The 21,580-nt window shown below is 39.8% G+C and overlaps 1 protein-coding gene across 6 annotated transcripts in view; it reads left to right on the forward strand.

The window, feature by feature from the left end:
- The window catches only part of LOC119722989 (NCK-interacting protein with SH3 domain-like), a 38,828-nt gene extending 17,538 nt beyond the window's left edge, over window positions 1-21,290 (forward strand). For 2 of the 6 annotated variants that reach the window (XM_038193427.1, XM_038193428.1), the window contains 7 exons: window positions 1,825-1,920; window positions 5,802-6,065; window positions 7,259-7,348; window positions 11,253-11,345; window positions 14,824-14,989; window positions 16,715-16,874; window positions 18,641-21,290. In XM_038193427.1, the coding sequence (XP_038049355.1) occupies window positions 1,825-1,920; window positions 5,802-6,065; window positions 7,259-7,348; window positions 11,253-11,345; window positions 14,824-14,989; window positions 16,715-16,874; window positions 18,641-18,760 (989 nt within the window). In that variant the 3' untranslated portion in view covers window positions 18,761-21,290. The remainder of the gene's footprint in view (window positions 1-1,824; window positions 1,921-5,801; window positions 6,066-7,258; window positions 7,349-11,252; window positions 11,346-14,823; window positions 14,990-16,714; window positions 16,875-18,640) is intronic. The other 4 variants (XM_038193429.1, XM_038193431.1, XM_038193432.1 and 1 more) reach the window with 4 other exon arrangements.
- The last annotated feature ends 290 nt before the right edge of the window (window positions 21,291-21,580 follow it).

Consider the following 21,580-nt stretch of genomic DNA (forward strand, 5'->3'; position numbering starts at 1 on the left):
TTTTTTTTACCAAAGAGCACCAAGGAATGGGAAATTGCACCAAGGCAAATGATCGAAAGGCAAATTATGGAGGACACCAATGTACATGAGGACACCAAAAAAGCAAAATAGTACCCACCTTGCCTGTACAATCCGAGCTTGAAGAAAAAAGCAAAAAAAGCAACAAAAAAAAGAAAAAGCCGCGTGGCCGCGTCAATTCCGGAACTTTGGTCTGACCAGAGACCGAATATTTTTTTTTGTGGCCTAACGGTGGTACAGCATATCGACTGAACAACTTTTTTGAATATTTTGTATGTTGGGCAGCTCTGAGAAATAAATTTTAAAAAAGAGACATTCAAATTCAAACAAAATAAAAGAGGCAGTCACTGTTTCGTTCGACTCATGTTTTGTCTCCAATGTGAAAAAAAGGGTCTAAATTGAAAAAAAGTGATATCTGATTTTGTTTCAAATTTTAGCTCTCTGAGAACGATACATGTGTCATAAATATGGTCATTTTTCTTACGTCAACTTTACTTTAGGAAGCAGGGCGTTAATTTGAAATTTTTTGTGAGGATAATCTGCCTGTATCAACATGTCAGTGACTCTAAAGGATTTATCAATAAACATTTACGACTTATCTATTTTTAGCCATTTCCTATAAATGTCATCAAGTCAAGAAAAATCGGTGCCCAGTATGCTGGTACCAATTATATTCTGATAAACTGCATGGCATGCACTATAAAAACAAGGAACTAGACAAGCATGCAATACTGCCTTGAACAATAACTTGTATACTTGACGATGATGTTTCTGTTACGTTTTATTTTTTAACAGCTAATTGTTCATTGTTTGATTGCACTTTCGCATACCAACTGATTCATCACTTGATCACCTGACATATCAGCTGACCACTCACCTGGGCCCAATTTCATGGTGCTACTTGCATGTAGCACACAAGTTGCCGATTATAGAGCCTTCTTTACAATTCAGAGAGACCATGAACCGAGGGTGCACCAACTTCACAGACAGATGCTATTTCACTTTTTTTAATTTTTTGTTAAAAAAAGTGATAAAACTGCATGTACAGAGTGGGCCAAAAAAGTACAACAATCAGAAAACAAATTATTGAAACTGTTCAGTGTTTATTTTATTCAATCTCTCAATACACTCCTTTTTACCCTATTCTATTTGCGTCCCTAGATCCAGAAATACAATCAATTAGCGTAAATTTTACTTTGGCCACTCTCTGTGATGTCACCAACTTCAATGCGTATTCAATGCCTAATTGCGATGCGATCAAGCTACATGAATCGTTTGTCGACTCCGGTCAAATTTTTTTTTAATACAGCTTAGTTAAAAAATGATGGAAGGCAGAACACCAAGAGATGTGATGAAGTGATGTGATGAAGTGGCCTATTTTGGTCTGTATCTCCAAATGAAAATTCCGACAAACAACTCTGTACGGTAGCTTGATCGCATCACAATTGATGCTTATAACCCAGATCCAGCATGTCCAGGTGAGAGTGGCCCTAGACAAATTTACACCCTTTCACTTAACTGATTGTATTTCTGGATCTAGGGACCCAAATGGAATGGATTAAAAAGGAGTGGATTGATAAATAGTCAGTTTCATTGAAGAAAAAACATGAAACAGTTTAAATTATTTGTTTTCTGAATGTGACACTTCTTTTGGCATACTCTGTATGTTTCCAAGCATTGTGATCTGTACTGTGAAATGCATATAGCGCAAGTTTCCTGCAGTCGTTTATTTAAGTAGCACCATTGAATTTGGGCCCCGCCCATCTTTACAACACCCCATCCCATTGGACCGTTCATCTCTCACAGCGCATGTGATTGGCCAAGCCATTGGGGTGGAGCTAATTGACTCGAGCGACGAGGAGGATCAGCCAGGGAAGAGGTTTCCTCCTAAGAAGATTCAGAGTAAGTTTAGAGGAGAGAAAAAAAAGGAACCGTGGACTCATGCGTGGGGTGTGTCATCCAGCTTGCATGCTTGCTAGTATAACACTGCTTGCTTGTTAACACTTTAACTCAAGCCTTCCCATGCCCTTCAAAATCCACCAAGATCCAATTTCTTAGAGCTGCAGCCGTGTCCGAAGTGCTTGGCTGCGGCTTAAAATTACACACGAGGCTATGGTAAGTGGCTGCAGCCACTACTATACGTGTGTAATTTTTAGCAGAAAATGTGGCTAAGCAAAATTACTTGCTAAGTATAGAAATTAATGAGGACCAGTCACAAGTAGTGTATGTTGTATGACATTTTGGCTGGTAACCGGTTTATGCTTGGCAGTTGTTTTTTTCATGCTCAGCACATTTCTGTGCAGGGCTTGAATATACCCCTTGAAAGCAGAAGTGAAATGGATGTGGCTGTTGTTTCTGCAGCAGTGGTGGATATTGGAGGGTTTGGGAAGGCTGACTTATATGCTCATTTTGTGGTGACAGGTCACAAATTAGGAAAAAAAAAAAGCAAAATTGATGTGAAAGTGTGCAGTTTCTCATGTTTTTACATTCGTTAAGGCTACATGTAGTTCTCAATTACAGTGGTTTGAAGTTGACACTTTTAGGTAGCCTTGGTTTCGCTGCCAGAAAGAATTAAAATACTGTTGACGTGTTTTTGCAGTGTGAATAATGTAATTAACTGTACAAGGTTGGAATTTACATGTGCTGGTACCGTTACAATTCTGAAAACATGAATCACAAAGCTTTGATCCGAAATACTTCCACCAAAAAGTAACAAGTGGAATTGAAATTGCCACATCATCAGCTGCCTGTATTTTTTAGGGGTTTTTTTGCTGGATAATTTCTGTTCAAAAGCAATTGCATTGCAAAATTAAGCAACTTGCAATTCCCCTCCAAACAAATTGTATTGTTTTATTCTGCTTCTTGAACCATTAATTTTAAGTGCCTAATCATAGTATATGAACCAAATACTTTTTTATCTATGTCCGTTTGATCAAAAGTGAAACAAAATAACCTGAACTTGACAGTTGAAAATTCTGCAGCAGAATCGTCAGGAATGGAAGACAATGTTGCAGTCTGTTTAAAGGGAAGAAACAACATTTGCAAACATCACAAAACGAAATGATCAAATTATCACAAAATACCTTACTGGATTGTTAGGGAATGACAGTCCAAAGCATCCTGTAAAATCGTGGCTCCTGGTGTGCTGACATTTTCAAGAAAAATGGTATTTTTCCAATGCATGTTCGGCCAACCAGCGTTGGAGAAAACTTTTTTTTTTTCCAAAAAGTGCTCCTAATTTTTCCTTATTAGTTATTCCGCATTTTCTTTGCAATTGATTACATACCGGTACCAGTGAAGGGGTATAAGCCTGCTAGACTGATTCTCTGACCTTACAATTCCCCAAAGTCTATAAATTGCTCCGTTTCATCTTGAGTGGGGTCCGGGAACCAGACTACAAGAACATGAATGGTTTTCTTGGTTTTTCCAGCATCTACAAGCCCAAAACATGAAACAAGCCAGTGTAACGATATTTTCTATAACATAGTAATCCTCCGAATCCATTTATTTCTGAAAATTGAGGAGAAAGCAAATGTTGTACATGTACATTCCCTTTAAAAACAGTTGAATTGTTATTTTATTGTGAACTTACCGTACATGGCTGAATCTACTTGTGCTTTTGGATGTTGTTGGCACAGAGAGAAAATTGGTCTCAAATGACAGCAAACCTCTGCAACTAGCACAGAAAAAACAAACCATTTTACATGTATCGGTACCGGTACATGTACATATGTAGAACGTCATACTCTTCAGTTTACTAATTCCTAGAAAGCGTTTACAATGCAAATTTAAACAAGCATATCTCTGTTTGTTCAGATAAAATGGTAAATTGTCGGAAATATGTCGGACAGTAATTGGATCCTCTGGTCAAGCCTACATGCAGATTTAAAATATCACATCAGGATATCATAATAATAATAATATCTAATTCTTGTATAGCGCCAAATCCGTCAAAATTGACGCTCAAGGCGCTTCACAGAAATAAAAATGAACCAGTTAAAATTTAAGAACAAACTAAAACTTATACAAAATAAAACCTTTAAAAAACTACATGTAGGTGAACAATTGAAATACATGTAAGTTGTCTGAGCAGAACTGGATGTTATTGTTTTGGCAAGTAAAATTCAGTAGTTCAGTTTTTAACAGAGAGTTAAGCTTAATCTTGTGCAAAGAATGAAAGAAAATCAGAAACTACACAGTCGTGTACACATACATCAATTTTAACAGGTGTTTTTAAAAGGCATGACTGGTACTTGCCCAGAAACATACATGTATACATACATGTACGTACCAATTTAATGAGAAAGACCTTGCTCAAAGTGAAGATACATATGTATGCCTAAAATGGTATTGATCACGAATACAATTATAGGCAAGTTTAAAGGGAATATACAACATTTGCAAACATTGAAAAATAAAACTACCAAGTTTTTACGAAATCCCTTACTAGGATGTTGGTCAATGACAGTCTAAAGCAACCTGTCAAATTAAGGCACCTGGTGTGAAGTCATTTTCAAGAAAATTGTAATTTTGTATACATTTCCAACGGTGGTCGGCCGACCACCGTTGGAAAAACCTAACTATTTTTCAACTACTGCTCCTAATTTACAATTTGTTTCAGTCCAAATGTTGTTTGCTATTGGTTACATGTTCATGAACGGGTGCAGGCCAGCTAGACTGGTTCCCTTACCTTACAATTTTCCGACATCTATAAATTGATCCATTTTATCTTTAGTGGAGTCAGGGAACCAGACTACTTAAACATTTTTGTTTTTCTTGGTTTTTCCAGCATTTTCGAACACAAAATTTCAAACATGTCAGTGAAACAATATGTATACTAACCCCTCAAATAGTTCATTTCTGAAAATTACAGCAAAAGCCAATGATGTACATGTACATTCCCTTTAAATTGAATGCTCATACCCCATAGCAAGCTTGGTTCACCAGAGGGAATATTAAAGTCAATAATAATATACATGCATGTACACAGATGCCCTATTCAACCTATAGACTGGCTGGTTCGATAAATCAATTGTGATATATTGACTGGCGGACTGGTGAATAGGTCTGTAAATGGAAACAGGTGATGTACATGAATGCATACATGTACATGTACAAACAGGAGTTAGTCTGAGCTACATGTATGCAAATACGGTCATAAAACTCAGAATGGAATTATTTCACTGTGATTTCCATGGTGTTTGCTAAATTGTAGTTGTACAAAGCTAGTTGAAGCCATGATAAACCATGGGTGTTTTTGTTTGCTGTGTAGACTTTTTTCCCAAATGTGTATGTTTCCCACTTTTGCTTTATCTCGGCATAAAATGCGGTGGGTTGTTGCAGAGCCCTTCAACTTTATCTTGCTTTTTTTTGACAGCAGCTACTTGTAGGCTGTTCTGAAATCTGTGCTCGGTCCCATTGGCTCTTTGTAGGACGGTTGTTTTTAACCGAGCCCAGATTTCAGACTTTATTCTTCCATGTACAACGTACATATTCTTGCTAAATTATTCAAAGCTGCAATTAGATTACGATATTTTTAATATTTCAAGAGAGATGAACAATTGTTTTGATGAAAATTTAATGTATTATGCTTGAACTTAGATATATCGTAAGTATGCCTTTTACATGCAATTTCTGTATTCTGCTGAATTCATTGGAAATATGCAGTCATCTTTCGCTGGCACTTCTTTTGCTTTATTTTAGTTTTTTGTTTTTTTCAGCTGAGCAGGGTAGCTTGGATGCCTAACCGCTACACATCTTTTCTTTTGCCAACTCCTTATCAGTTCCTAAGACGGCACTTCGCTTAGAGGGCCTCGCACGCGACAAACCGCTGCCACTGGCACAGCACAAACGCTCTCACACGCACAGGGGAGGGCTATCGGTGGCGGACACGCCCTCCCCTACGTCACCGCCCCCGTTGCCCACCCCGCCCATGTCACCCAATCAGGCCCCGCCTTACAAGAAGCACAGTTGGCCCCAGGGGCCCCACGCCGGTGAGCCACTCACCACAGCGACCCATCACCAACACCACCTTCACCCGTATTACAGTAAGTGCAAAGGATGATGGGATGCCTTCACCACATCACCATGGGAACGATCACCCTTTTCCCCCTGGCACTGCACGACTACCCAACATCTGCTGAGGTTTTCCCTTCAAAGCTGAACACTTTAAAATGTCACATCAATGCTAACCAAAATACTAACAAATTATACCTTTTTTTGTTTACATAAATAGTTTTAATTAAATACTACCAGTACTAACCAATTTTTTACCGATCGTACTGTTTCTAACCAAGAGTGTCTTTTTATTCATAGAGTGCAGTGTTTGTTAATCCCATCTCATCTGACATCGTTTGAGGATCCAGTTTGAATTGACTTATCACAGCATGAATTCTTGAAAACCCATACATGTAGTGCATGTAGTTTATCTTCTCACCAGAAATTTCACAGGAATTCATGTTGTAGATGTGTGGAGTTTGCAAATGTATTGAATTTACCATGCATGTTGTTAATCTTGAAAGTGTTTTCTAATAAGTAGTCATGTCTGACACGCATAGATTGTGAGGCATTCTGGTAAAAGGAGACGCAACTTGAAAAACAATTGGCATCTTTCATTTTCATGAATAAAAAACATGAAACTTTTAAGGCCATTTTCTCAGCATGTAACTTTTTGACATGTCGATATATGCGAACTTTAAACAGCCATAACTTGTCAACAGAATGTACAACTGAAGTGCAACAAACAGTATTGCTGGGAGAATTTTATTCTCTTTCCTCTAAACTCTCGCAAACCTCCATTTCGACCTCTGCCCAGTTCTGTCTCATTTTGCCATCTGGAACGCCTTACATACTTTCAACATCATGTACAAGTTTTGTGCATGCTAGGCAGGGTTTGTCTGCTCAAGTTCATCACCAAGTCTGTTTCATCTAGCTGCTACAGAAAAGATTTGCCAAGCAAATATAGGATAAAAGCCAAAATGTTAATTTACAGTGCCTGGTTTTTGACTGAGTTTTGCTCAGCGCAAAATTAGCTAAGCAGTTTGTTATTGTTCGCTTAATAGCATTTTTATGAAATCTTGTACCATTCAGTTGTATACAGTAGGTGCTTAGCGTGTTCAAATCAACCAATCGAGGATCTGCATCTGTGACTTTCACCTGCGCATTAGGAATAAGCTACATGTGCATTAGTTTCCATTTCAGTGTCTTATTTCAACTATCTGACCCATCCCATCAATAACAGGCGTCCGCCTCCCATCAATAACAGGCGTCCGCCTCCCGATAGAGAGTAAGCAAGATGAGGAGGATGAGCTACCTGATTATCTCAAGACTCGTAAGTCAGTTGTTGGAGCAGAGAGAGAGAGAGAGAGTGGTGGGTCCAGAATGACTCCAGGAGCAGGTTTCCCCCTAGTTACTGGACTCACCACAATACAGTTCTCCTGATGATCGTGTAGTTTGCACCAGGAATGGTAGCGTGATGCATTAATGTCAAACGCAGCTACAGTAGTATACACTTGCTTGGGTTTGAATTAAAAGGGAGGAACTAATCTGCTGTCGCAGCTTAAACAGTGATGTCCATGAAGGAAAGAAATTCGATGCTATTTAAGAGGAAGAGGAAATTGTGTTTAATAGTTGGATTCAAATCCAGGAGGCTATTTCTAATGGTGATATATTTTTGGGTGGATGTCAGATACGTAAGACAACACTTCAAGCTAGGCTTATTATCTTGCTTGCAAGGTTAAAGAAAAGGCCAAGGAAGGAAATTGGGTGCAATTTATGTTAAAGCTTAGTTAGAACGCTTGTTTGGAAGGGGAATTATTACAGGGAGCTGCTAACCGTGTAGGTTTAGAGGAACAAACGTTGGTTACCAGCCAATGTTGTATGTGATGTGTCTATGCTGCTTGTGACTGGTTCCCAGCAAATTTTTGCTTAGCTTGAAAGATTTGCTTAAAAGAAATGTTATTCTCCATTTTATCGGGGCTGTGTGTCAAAATCTTTGCTTAGTGTGAAAAATCTTTGCTTAGTGTGAAAAATCTTTGCTTAGTGTGAAAAATCTTTGCTTAGTGTGAAAAAGGTTGCTTACAAATGTAAAAGAAATGCTCATTTTATCGGGCTGTGTGTTGCTTCAAAGCCAGTCTATGGTGCTACGTATGTAAAAGCTTGATCCAAAGGTACGAGGAATCGAAAATTAGTACATCAGGGTCCTTCTATAAATTTAGGATCCAAAGTGCAACATTGTTCCTGTCCCTGTTACCTTGGAACTTTGTAGTTTGCCTTTCAAGTATCATTACACCTAACCCCTTGAGCACTTTTACTAGAAAGTATCCTGAATCTGCCAAAATCCACCTAGTGTGTCATGCACAAAAATGTTGGTGTTGGTGACTGCTCAGTATGGAGGTATCCTGAATCCATCAAAATCCTGCAGGACTGCTAGGCTTACAATCCTAAATCCATCAAAATCCGGGTCTGTTTTCAATCATATCTTGAATCTGCCAAAATACTCCAAAACAGGGGTACATTTTGTATGGATTTTGATGGATTCAGGTACGTTAGAGTTAACACTGATAATGACTTCACAAAACAAATTCATATGTTGGGTAAGTATTTGCTATTTATAATCACTCTTAAAGAATGGATCTGCATTAAGGAGTGCATCAGAATTATAAAATCATAGATGTCGGATTTAACGGGGACAGGAAAAAAAGTGGACCTCAAATTTATTTACTGACCCATAAGGGTGTCGACATAAAAATTATCAACAAGACACAATATTTGCTCAGATTTAACCCACAAAACGTTGGTATCAGTTGTAGGTGGATTCAGTTCAGGGCTGCCCTTTTCTGTTCGGGCCAGCACTGACTATTATGGCAGTATTTTGATGCTACAGAGCAGTTTCTGCAGGACATGCTTCAAAAAGTAGAATTGTTTTTGCGTCAGGTTGATGTAAAGTCCCATCTCATGAATAGTTTCATTGCAGAACCTGCTGCTATATCTGATTCGAACCAGCCAGCCGACCCTGGCAAGCTGGTTGAGTGGTAACATGTCTGCGCTAGTAAGCAGGAGGTCGTTGGTTCGAGTCCCGCCTGACTGATTTTTGCTCATAATCACTCCGGGCAACACTGAGTATACAGTATTTATAAAGATATGTTGCACGGGCAAAACCAAATATTGAAAAGTAGTTTAGTAAAAACAAATGCCATGGTAGTAAAAATCTGCTAATTGTCGAGTGTTGCATGCTAAGGTATGTACTCATGCCAGTTGGTAATTGTGTGTTCTAATCCTCTAGTTTCATGTACACATACATACATACAAACAAAGGAAAAGGGAAGAGGAACAAAAGAAAATCCTCGATTTTACACCATAAACAAACGTGCTAGTAAAATCCTCGATTTCACACCATAAACAAACGTGCTAGTACATGTACTAGCACATTTGTTTATTGTGTGAAATCGAGGATTTTCTTTTGTTCCTCTTCCCTTTCCTTTGTTTGTACTCAAACTTTTTTCGCAACAGCTCTCATTGGTTTTGTACACGTTTTCTAATCGAGGTCGTCCTCGATTCGGTTTCTGACCTCGATTCACCGATGATGTTGCACGTGTTTGTCCTCGATTTACACCATAAACAAACGCATCGCACTGTGTGATTTAAGCTGTGCATTCACTGATGATTCTTTGACACGAACATGTACTAACCTCATTCAGTCAATGTAGCAAAACATAAAATGCTGGTAGCTACATGTAGTTAGTTTCATTGAATCTAATTTTACAAGCGTGTGCTTTGTTCTCTGTATTTGTGAAGTAATTGAGCTGTACGTTTTTTCTTGTTCTCTGATAAGGTTTCAGGGTGTCACTCATTGATCACTGTCCTTTATCAAATGTAACTGTTTATGCAAAGGTTTATTGCAGGAGACGGGAGATATTTTTCCATTGTTCATGTCAAGGGAACCCACTATATTTTCTGGCCTACACTGATAAAAACATTGATACTGTACCTACATGTATATCCAAAGGTATTGTTTTTCAAAGTTTCCCCACTTGTAGATTTTGTGGGGAAAAAAATTGTATGAATAGATCATTGCAATTTTCTTGAAGTTAACTAACTGGAAAATGCATTTTTTTTTACCCCGAGCGCCTAAGTTTTTACTAAAAAGCATCTAAAGCTTTGCAAAGAGGTATCAATATTTGGTTTATGAAACTGCCTAACAAAAAGAAAGAAAGCCAAACAAAACAAAACCTACGTAAACTAAGAATTGTTTGTTTTTCAGTTTTACTTATTGTGTGGTACCCTTATGGTGATGGGAAATTTTTGCTCCTAATAGTTTTGTTATTTAAGAAAATACAAGCTATCCAGTTTAAACTTTCATTTCAATATCAAACCTCCGAGAAAGTTGGCATGGTTAAACTGCTGACAGATTCAAATACACCTTTAATTGTGATACAAACATGGTAAAGAAACTGATTTTATTACCATATTATATTACCCTGTGTTGGTAGCACGCACATTTTCAGTTTCATCGCCAGTAGTTTTGCATTCATTTTGCATACACTGTTCACAAGTGGAACAAACATTTAGAGTAAAGGTTTCAAAGAAGAAAAACACAAAAGCACCGAAGGAAATAAACTGAGTTCCTGTTTCATATTCAAGGAAAACTCTTGAAAATGCACCGGGCACTTCAATAAAATGAGAATCACCAATTGGGCCTCATTCCAACTTGGGCCAGACATGACCGAAATCAGTCCCGGACTGAATTCTCTATTTTGTTCGCGTTCTGGTTGTGTATGAAAATCAACTTCCAGTGTTGCAGGTTCGTGTAGGCCGTCTTGAAAATAGAAGATTTTCCTGGATTCACACCAAAATCAATACTGATATTTACATGTAAGTGGAACGAAGAAATTGAATGGAGCGGGTTTGAACCTGCGACTTCCAGATTGCCGTTCCGGTGGTTGCAGGTTCAACCCCGCTCCAGTCAGTTCTCTTCGTGGTTTATTTGCAAAAAACAATACTGAATAGACCCTTTGCATTGGAGCCATCTTTGAATTGCATGCTTGTGTTCAGCATGGATGTACTGATACCTACCGGTAAGGGCATTCATTGTTACTGAATAAAGATTTAACATGTTTAACCTTCAAGATGGCTGCTCTATGCACAGGGTCTATGAAGACACGGATCCACTCATCCCTCCCTCATTCCCCATGTATTATTTTGTTTTTCCATCCACCGCACGTCACCTTCATCAGTGCCACCCCCTCCAATGGTCAATCCACCCCCTCCTGACTATGACTTGGAAGACGGCGCCTCAGACAGGAACGACATGCCCTTCCATCACAAGCGTAAGTTCACTTTGCCATTCCTAGTCTTGCTCCAAGCACAGGATTTCGATTTTTGTTCCCTTTATACAGCCAGTCCTGACCAACCTCGTTTCCATGGGTACGATCTTGCTGCGCCATGTTGTTTCCCATCATGCCTTGCGCGATCTTAACCCCTGGAATTGGGTAATTTAAATGTGCCAAATAGTGGCACATTTAAATTAAAATTAGGACTGCAGTCAATGTATCTATCTCATGACACAGTACTTTCAGAATATTTCATTCTTTATAGCTTCTTTTCCATAGACATCACTGAGTACATTGAATTCACAAAATAATTAACTATTCACATGTACAATGTACTTGCACACGGTGCCATTGCACACTTTACCCTTTTTGAAATTAAAGGTGCACATTCGCTCAGAGGTAGCCCAAATTGAATGTTTTTGGTTATTTACCGTCCATATTTTGAAGATCTGTCTGACACAAAACAAGCACCGAATAAAGCCAGCAAATTATGAGCAAAAGAGGTTTAGAGCCAAAAAGTGCATTCCAAACAAAAGAGCTCACTTTAATTTCCTTGGAGAGTGTGACTGCAAGGCTATGTTTCTACCGTCTTATTCTTGTTGCCCATGTGTGCAGTTGATGGGGCCTTATGAATTGGTCTTTAGGGGTTCTCTCATGACCTGGCCTTCATCTGGGTACCGGAAAGTCAGCGTCGCCATTGTAGTAGGCAAAGATCATAAAGGGCCACATGCAGTAGGTAGTAGGCAAGCCTTTAACACTGTGATGGATGGCAAAGACTGAGGAAAATGCCGCAGAGCCAACACCCAATGCTGGGCGGGCATGATTATGATTATGAGCAGTGACCAGCGGTAGTGGTCTCTACTTAGACACAGTAAGGCCCCCCCCCAAAAAAAGTCTCCGGTTTCTGGTATGGAGCTTGCCCAAAAAGTGGTGCAGCGACGCGGCTTTTTTTTTTTTTACCTGTTTTTTTTTGCTTCAAATTTCGACTGATGAGTGCAAATGGTGCCCGACTAAACTTAGTGCAAATATTATGGGAGACCAGAGAGGCCACATGAAGCTTATTCTCGATCATAACCCCATCTAATAACACGTTAAAATTGTGCAGCAGCGGGATTCCAGTCAAACCAGTGAGTTTGGCGGTTTTGAGACATCATCTTTCATTGAAACAAATTTTTTTTCATTTTGCCCACGCGCATGGCTACGGCGACGCGCGCGCATACCAGAAACCGGAGACTTTTTTTTTTGGCCTAAAACTAAATAGGCATAACTGATTTTTTTTTTTTATTTGAGGGGAGGGGCAAGTTGGGATCACTTTTTGTTTTGCTGGGTAGGACAATGATTAAACAGGAATCTGAACAACATGGCCTGCTACCCAAAAGTTTGAACAATTGACCTTTCATCTCTCAGTGATTGACCTTAAGATGTATAACAGGTGATAATTGTAGACAATTCAACAGGATGTGAAGACTCAAGTAGCTCATCTTGACCTTGTCAACAAAGGTTAAGGGTTCTTAGAGTTTGTAAAGTGCACACAGCAAATATTTGTGTACCTCTTTATTGCAAACTGGAATTTTTTGTAAAGTGAACAGAAAGCAATTTGCAAGAGAGTGATTTTTCTCGGTTCACTCTAAAAAAGAAAAAGATTACCTTGTCTGGTTCCCTTGGGGTTTGCTGATAATTAATGAGCTGAAAGCATAATTACCCCGGTAGCTGATAGCAGATCTGTAAGTTTTCTTGTTCTGCATTGTTAATTACTTGACATGAAGTGTCCTTTACTGTTCTTTTTTCCCATAATATTCATCCAGATCTAGTTAATGTTCATTCACCAGTATAGTTGAAAGTTCATTTTAAAGATATAGTCCATCATTTGTAATTTGTGCATTTTGTTCGTTTGAAGCAATAAAAGTGTTCAAAATCTAATGAAAACAGCATTCTAGGATCTCAATTTCAAATCAAAAGTTTCTGAATCATGTTTTGAATTGTTTTGAATTGCAGCTATACGCGATGTCGCGCACTGATCCGACGAATTATAGCAACCGCGCCCGCCTGTGCATCGTGCCAATGCTTGCGCGCACTGCGCCGAATAACAAAACGAACTATTAATTTAAATTTTCCTACGGTACGTCTTAAGACGCACCGTTGGAAAGACCTTCTTTCGTTGATTACTTCAAAATGATAGCTTGCCAGAAAGATTAATTTCACAGGGAGTTTAGTCCACTGTACTATCTTTCAACCAAGTATGTTTTTCAACAATAATACGCCAGTTACTTTTTCGGATGGCTGCAAATGATGGACTATAGCTTTAAGCAGTGATATGTTTCGTCATTACAACCTGTTGGTTTTTTTTCAGAAATATCTTTGTTGTTTACATGAGCCCTAACCAAACCCAACCCATCAAAGCTCAACAGCAGGTTTTGTTTAAATCTGTTGGGATATATAGGTACAGCACCCCTAGACTGATGGTCTTTTACACTGGGGTTGGCATGCCTCCAGAAATTAAGTCCAACAGTGTGTGTGTACAATTTCACATGTGGGTGTTGGAATTTTCCAGAATGGGTATGGTTCCTACAGTACACATGTACATGTATGTGAATTAGGCTGGGCAGTTAGGGTTAAAGTTGCTTTGGTTGTTGGTAAAACAAAATTACATGTATAACTTTTATTTTTTTTCCTGAGATTTCTTTGTAGTTTAAATGGAAGCTGATTAGTTGTGGTATTTTTTTTAAACCTTTGCATATACCGGTATATATGCACGTAGCATGCAAATGTGTCATGAGTATTTGTTGCACTGGATTAAGGGACAGTTTGCACCAAGGAAAATTGTCTCGCACTGTACAGTAGTGCAATGAAGGTGTGTTTAGCCCACCGCAATGTGGAACAGTTTCTGTTCTAATACAGAATCCCATAGGTTGGCTGTGTAAGATCGATATCCTCCAGAATCAATTTGAACTCACAGAGGCCCCTATTAATGGCAGAAGAATAGCCGCCATGGAGCATATTTGCTTTGTACCGTACATTAACAACTAGCACTATGCTTTTGCTATGGGCTCCGTGCGCCGACAAAAGAGGGCGCCCTTTTACCTAGCAACGACGTCCCATGGGCGTGACATTTCGCTGGTTGACGCGCACCGTTCCTTGTGTGTGACGCACGTACACCAGGGGATATGTACTTTGTACACGCAGTGGCTGCACTTCGCGGCAAGCGAATGGCAGTCAGGCAAGATGGCGTCGTTCGGTCACCCCCAACTGTACTCTCTTTGCCGGTGAGGGGGTACTTGTGAACGGAGCGGATTATGCTTGTTGGTCTATGACAATAAATTAAGTGACAATTACTGAAAGCTAATGGCTTATGCTCTTGAAGGTAAGTGGTAAGCAGTAAGCAGGCATTCTCTTTCCAGAGGAGAAATTCATCAAGTGTTTCTTTAAGTACATTGTTAACTTATCCTTTTTTCTATTTTCTGTCTGTTACTTCCAGTGAATTCATCGGGGAGATATCCCTCATCGTCCTCGGAGGAAGCCAACGACCTCTCTCCAACCTACCAGGGCGTGGACGAATCCTTACTCATCAAGCCTAAGCCTCTCCCCAACCCGGTCAAGGAATCCAGAGAACATCGGGAAATGCATCGAGAGCTCAGAGCAAGGTTGGTATGCAGTGTACATGTACAGTGGAACGTCGCTATACCGAACACCGCTATACCGAACATTCGGCTATACCGAACATCGTCCTTGGCTCCCAAATTTTGTGTACAAATCCAATCGAACATTGTTGTTGAAAAACTGTCAACAGAAGAGCGACAAGTGGCAATTTTTTCGCCAAGGCATTGAAGGAGAAAGCCACCCATCGATGTAGGTAGTAAGCTCAAAACTGTGTAATTACATTATTCAATAGTCGGCATGTGTTCGAAGTCGTCTTTCAGTAACTACCAGGGCGTGCAAGGTGAAGTTATGAAGGGCGCCATTTATTGAAAAGTGAGTACCGGAGCACCGGCAGCTTAAAATCGCTTTACCGAACAATCGCTATTACGAACATTTTCTGTGGATCCTGCGATGTTCGTTGTAGCGGCGTTCCACTGTATTCACATATGGTAGGGAAACACTTGGTTTTTAACCCTAACCCTGCTCAATCCAACAGGATCCAACTATTTTACATATCTGTTGCGGCCTTTTGGATTGAGCAATAAACCCATTGTATATTCCTCAGTTTTGAAATCTGTTGGATTCGGCAGGCAACTGAAAACATTCAGAGTCAGATATCTGTTGGGTACTGGCAAATAACACCAAGTTGGACTCTGTTGGATCCAGCAGCAAACAAAAGAATAAGACACAGTTGGATTCTGTTGGATTGAGCATGCCAGTCATTTGATATCTTCAGGTATCCAATAACTTGACAAGTTGGGTTGTGTGGGACTGTGTTGGATTGAGCAGGAAACTCTTATGAGCTCTGTCTGGGCCATGGTCGACTAGTGGATGATTCGTGACATACCTTATGCTTGCACACTACTAGCAACATCTCTAGTCAAACAATAGTCTAAATGGCATCACGTACATGTAGATGATCCTGCCTCCCTGCTGTGCATTATGATGCACACAGGTATTGGTAAAGTAGCGATGGGACCGACTTCGGTAGGCGGGTCACAAAATAATCAAGTAGACCAGTCCAACCATCAAAGGTATAGTCTATCATTTGTAATTTGTACATTTTGTTTCGTGTTTGAAGCAACAAATTTCTCGAAATCTAAAGAAGGGTACTGAACAACTAACCTGATGAAGTTTCAGCTCAGGTTCAGCTGTACATTTCGAGAAAAACAACATTGTAGGATCTTTGTTTCAAATCAAAAGTTGCTGAGTCATGTTTTGAATTGCGCCTGAATTCAGCATCCGAGACACATTCTCGCGGAGCCGATTGCAGCTACGTGATGTCGCGCACTGATCTGACAAATTATGGCAACCGCTCCCGTGTGTGCATCGTGTCAACGCTTGTGCGCGCTTCGCCGAATAAAAAAAACCGAACTACTAACAGAAATTTCCAACGATGCGTCTTTACACACATCGTTGGAAAGGCCTTCTTTCTTTGATTTCTTCAAAATGACAGCTTGCCAGAAAGAATAATTTCACAGGGAGTTTAGTCCCCTTACTATCTTTCAACCAAGCATGTTTTTCAACAGCAATTACGTCAGTTACTTTTTGGATAGCTGCATATGATGGACTGTAGCTTTAACTCACCAACACTCTGTCAGAGTTAGTCACACATACATCCTCACCATCAATACAAGCTTCAATCTGACCATCGATACAAACGGGGGGTCTCGATAGTTTGGTTCATCAAGGTACTGCTCTAGAAACTCTTGCATTCTCTTTCCAATCAGCTATAAAACCGGTGGCCCTCTGCCTCAGAGAGCGGAGCTTGATGTAGTCAATCGGGAGAGGTCATTGAGACAGAGGAGAGAAAAGATGGATGCAGAGACCAAATCCAGACGGACTAGCATGGAGATCAAGCTGCAGGAAAGGAAAGACAAAGAACGAATGGTAAGAAATGTTCTTCCCCCTGACGTCTTACTCATAGAACTATTTGAAATTACTGGAGCGCTAGCTCCTCGATCCCCCGCGCGGAGATTCTTTGAAGCCGTCCCTGGCACAGACATTTGGAATTCATGTGCGTGTTTGTGGAACACAAGGAAAGTTGTCTGTCTTCCTTTGAGTTATGTCATGTGATTTTTGGAGTGGACTGGGCACTTATAGAAGTCAGTCTTGCTGTCTCCCCCCCCCCCCACACAGCATTCTGTAATGCTTATTCTTGTTACTCACTGCCTTGTCAAGCAGAGCGATGCCCCTCCCCCCCCCTACCTTGGCAACTTGTAGACTCCACTCCATGTTATTGACTGCAGTCACACTATGGCCATCTAAGGCCAAAAAAAAAAGTCTCCGGTTTCTGGTATGCGCGCGCGTCGCCGTAGCCATGCACGTCGGCAAAATGAAAAAGTTTTTTTTTTCAATGAAAGATGATGTCTCAAAACCGCCAAACTGACTGGTTTGACTGGAATCCTGCTGCTGCTGCACAATTTTAATGTGTTTTTAGATGGGGTTACGATCGAGAATAAGCTTTATGTGGCCTCTTTGGACTCCCATATATTTGCACTAAGTCTAGTTGGGCACCATTTGCAGTCATCAGCCTACATTTTGAGGCAAAAAAATCAGGTAAAAAAAAAAAAAAAGCCGCGTCGCCGCACCATTTTTTGGGCAAGCTCCATACCAGAAACCGGAGACTTATTTTTTTGGGCCTAAGGGAATATTGCATGTAAAATAATGCTCAACTGGTAAGCAGTTCCCTAGTACAACAATCTCATATGTACGTGAGGGTAGGGGGAACCTTTGTTTTCTTTTTCTTAAGACTTCCAGAAAGAGATCTGGTCGCGCATTCAGACTCACAGAATACTTTCAGAATTTTGTTGGACTTTGGAGACGTAAGTTGAGCTCGAGCGTGAGGGTTCCAATTCAACCATGTGACATGCGACTCAGTAATCGCTGCCTTTCACAGGGTGGGTTATCTTAACTAGATTCTCCCTACTCGGGGGAATATTGGCGGATTATCTCAGGAAGCTGGATTGGAGCCTGCTACCTCCTGAATACTGCGCCAGCACACTGCATTATAATTGAGCTACTGAGCAATAGCTAGCGACATCATAGTGGGGTGCTGTGGTCCAATGGTTACGGTGTTCGACTCGTGTGCCGTGGTACATGGGTTCGAGTCCTGACTGTGGGAACATGGTGCTTGTGCTCTTGAGCAAGGCACTTTACCATTATTGCTTCGTCCTTCGGATGGGACGTAAAGCTGTAGGTCCCGTGTGTTGTGTAATGCACGTTAAAGAACCCAGTAACACTTATCGCTAAGAGAAGGGGTTTGCCCCGGTGTTTCTGGCAGTGGCTGCAATATGCGCCGCAGCACCTTGTAAACCTTAAATAAGGTGCTACATAATGGGTCTCATATTTCTCATAAACTTCACTTACCTGTCTTAAATAATAGACATATCTCCAGCGCCTTGAGTACCTTATAGTTGGTAGATACGTGTGCTATATAAGACTCCCATATTATTATTATTATAATGCTGCAAGCCCAGGAGATGGACGCTGGGGATAATTGATCTAAATGTCTCACAATAAAAACTTCATTATATTTGCAAGATAAAACCCTTGTGAACTTGGACTACCCTGACCCTCAACAACAACAACTGCACAAAATCTAACGGAAAATAACTACTCTTGAACTTTTGTACGCATTTTGTTGTTTTGTTCAGGAAGAGGAAAAAGAACAGCGACTTGCTAAGATGAGGGAGCAAGAAGCAATAGAAGAAGAGCGAAAACCGGAATTCATGAAAGTCAATCTTAAGAAGACCAACTCCCTTCCAACCACATAATACCGGCTGAATCCTCATCCCAAGACAACACTGGACAAGAAACCAGAAATCATGGAAGTCCATACCAAGCAGACCAACCCCCTTCCAAAGACATAATACCGGCTGAATCCTCACCCGAAGACAACGCCAGAGAAGAAACCAGAATTCATAAAAGTCAATCTCATGCAGACCAACCCCCTCCCAAAGACATAATACCGGCTGAATCCTCATCCCAAGACAACGCTGGAGAAGGACCAGAATTCATGGAAGTCCATCTCAAGCAGACCAACCCCCTCCCAAGACATTCTATGTAATACCTGCTGAATCCTTACACCAAGACAACGACTCTGACAGTGTGTGTGTGTTAATCAGCCAATTTTGTCAAACTTCTACGCACAGTAAATAGTTGCTTTACAGCAAAGACAGGTCACCAGCCAAAAGTCATGCAGTTTATATTGCTTGTGGCTGGTTTACATCTGCTATGCGCTTAGCACATACAGTTGAAAAGCACTGTCTGCTGTGCAGCTCAAAATCGGGCCCTGATTTGTCCCAGTCGTGGTCGCCTCTACCAGTCAACCTATCCAGGAAATGCAAAGCATTGTGGGTAGTGCCCTACTACAGTTAGTGCACCTTCATTTTGCGTTTTTCCCATTTTTCATGGAGATAAGCAGAAAAGATTACTTCGCCAGTAAAGATGCTAAGCAGGAAAACAATAGGCACTATTCAGTTACATCATAAAATTTTTTTGGCTGTTAAACGTTTTTTGCTGTTAAGCACGTTTTTTTTCTATGCGCAGAAAATGTCTGTGTTTTTCGAAATTGGACCGAGGTACACGATTTATAACATTTTTCCATCAAAAGCTGGAAGAGTTAAGTCATCACCAACACCCTTGATAGGGTAGTGGGTATGCACGACCTAACGTTTAGAATTTCTTCATATTTTTTTATACCGCATTACCTTGAAAGTTGTCATCTTTTTATGGGTTAACCCCCTGTAACATTTCAACCTCGTGTGTCTCGTTTTTAAAACAGACACAGTTCTTTTGTAAACGTTTTACTATACAGTTTCCGATTGCCTTCCTTTTTAATACGGTGGTAAGTTAAATATATGTACATTCTTGAAGCTTCAGTGGGGCATTATTTTCAGTTACAAATTAACTTCATGCATGTCGTTGTCCTTCCAGGAGAGTCCAAGGGACCTCATTTTAAATAAAGCAGGGGTGTGAAATCTCAGCTTTAAAGCTGATTTCAGCTTTTTGTTTGTTTTGGATTTCAGCTTTTTGTGGTCACTCATACCCCTGTGGAGGTGCTTAGCGTACAATTTTGCTCAGCACAGAACAATTTAGTTGGCAAGGTCGGTTTACCAGTTAACATTTTGTGTGATGTATATTGCTGAGTGGCTGGTTCCCGGCTAGAGTTTGCTAAGCATTAAAATATGCTGTTATAACACCTCTTCCACAGATTCTGTATCTTGATTGGCCGAGAGTGCGTCACATGGCATTGGCTATTTTTACTATTATGCTATGAATGGCAAACAGGACTGTGTGCATGCATCTATGGATGTATATGGGTGTTCGCATTGCGCGTAATTGTTCTACAGGTTACAGCGTTGAAACTTTTCATGCGAAGGGGTACTTTGCAAAAGTGCGAGTGAATCTCAACTACTTCCATATTGGAAAAGAGCAATGTTGTATTTGGATTTGGTTGAATAAATTAAATAAACAGGTTTTCTCTCCAAGTCAATTAGAATCTGTGGCTGAGGCATTACTAAACAAATATTGACTGCTTTAACTTGTGGTGTAGTAAAAATAGCCTCCCTCTGTGATCCATGGACTGTTCCATTTCCGTTGGCGAATAAATAATGCTCCATGGATCTCCTTGATTGGTTGAATTCAAAGACTTGATGAAGTACGTATGTTGAACTTTGTGTCGAATCAGTGTTAATAATCTATGTTGTTAATGTGAGTGTCCATGTGAAAGTACCAAATGACAAAATAGCGCCGTAAATTTTAATGTCAGAGATCCTGTACTATTTCCAGTACTAGTCATTTATTTGTACAATTGAGTTCCCCTACATGTCTTCCCGTTAAACCAAGTTAAGAGGTTGGCATTTCTCCTATAAGAAATGCTCATCTTTAATAAGAAATCGTTGAAATAGCTGATGAAATGATATTCATTTGGATGGCAATTAGATTGTTCTATCCAATCTTTGTAACAGTTGATGTATTTAGCCTATTAAAATATGGATTAAAAGTGAGAGATGAGTTTTTATAATGATCGAATACTAATATTGATCGAATGTAACAATTTGTATCTTAAGTGGGCTGTATCCAAAAACATTATTTCAGTATTTAGTCAATGTGTAAAAAAACATTCAAGTTTTTTTTATATTTTGAGTATAGCACCACTTGTATTTAAAATGCCTTGCTGTATGTGCCTTGATTAACGTTCATGTATGCACAAGTAGATATCTTTTTGTTGGTGAATTTTGTACCAGAAATGTTGAGATTGCTAAATTTGTGGCCCAAAGTAAAGTCAAAGAGTTTAATACAGGGCAAGTAAAAAAAACAAACCCAAATGGGGACCAGTTTTTTAATTCACACACATCCCTATGTGAACTGTTTTCACTTTGCTGAAAGAACACTTACCTTTTTTTTGTGATCTGTAGACAGAACTTTAAAACGTTAAATTGTGTTTAAATTTCCGTAACTTAAAAAGTGCAGGATTGATTTGAATGATTTTTGTACTAAAAGAAAGCTTATTAATTTGGCTTTCATATTCTAGATTTTGAAAGTGCTACATGCAGAACTTCATTTAAAAAAAATGGTCCTGCCATTTGGGT

Source organism: Patiria miniata, unplaced genomic scaffold, assembly GCF_015706575.1.
Source record: "Patiria miniata isolate m_02_andy unplaced genomic scaffold, ASM1570657v1 HiC_scaffold_16, whole genome shotgun sequence".
NCBI lineage: Eukaryota > Metazoa > Echinodermata > Asteroidea > Valvatida > Asterinidae > Patiria > Patiria miniata.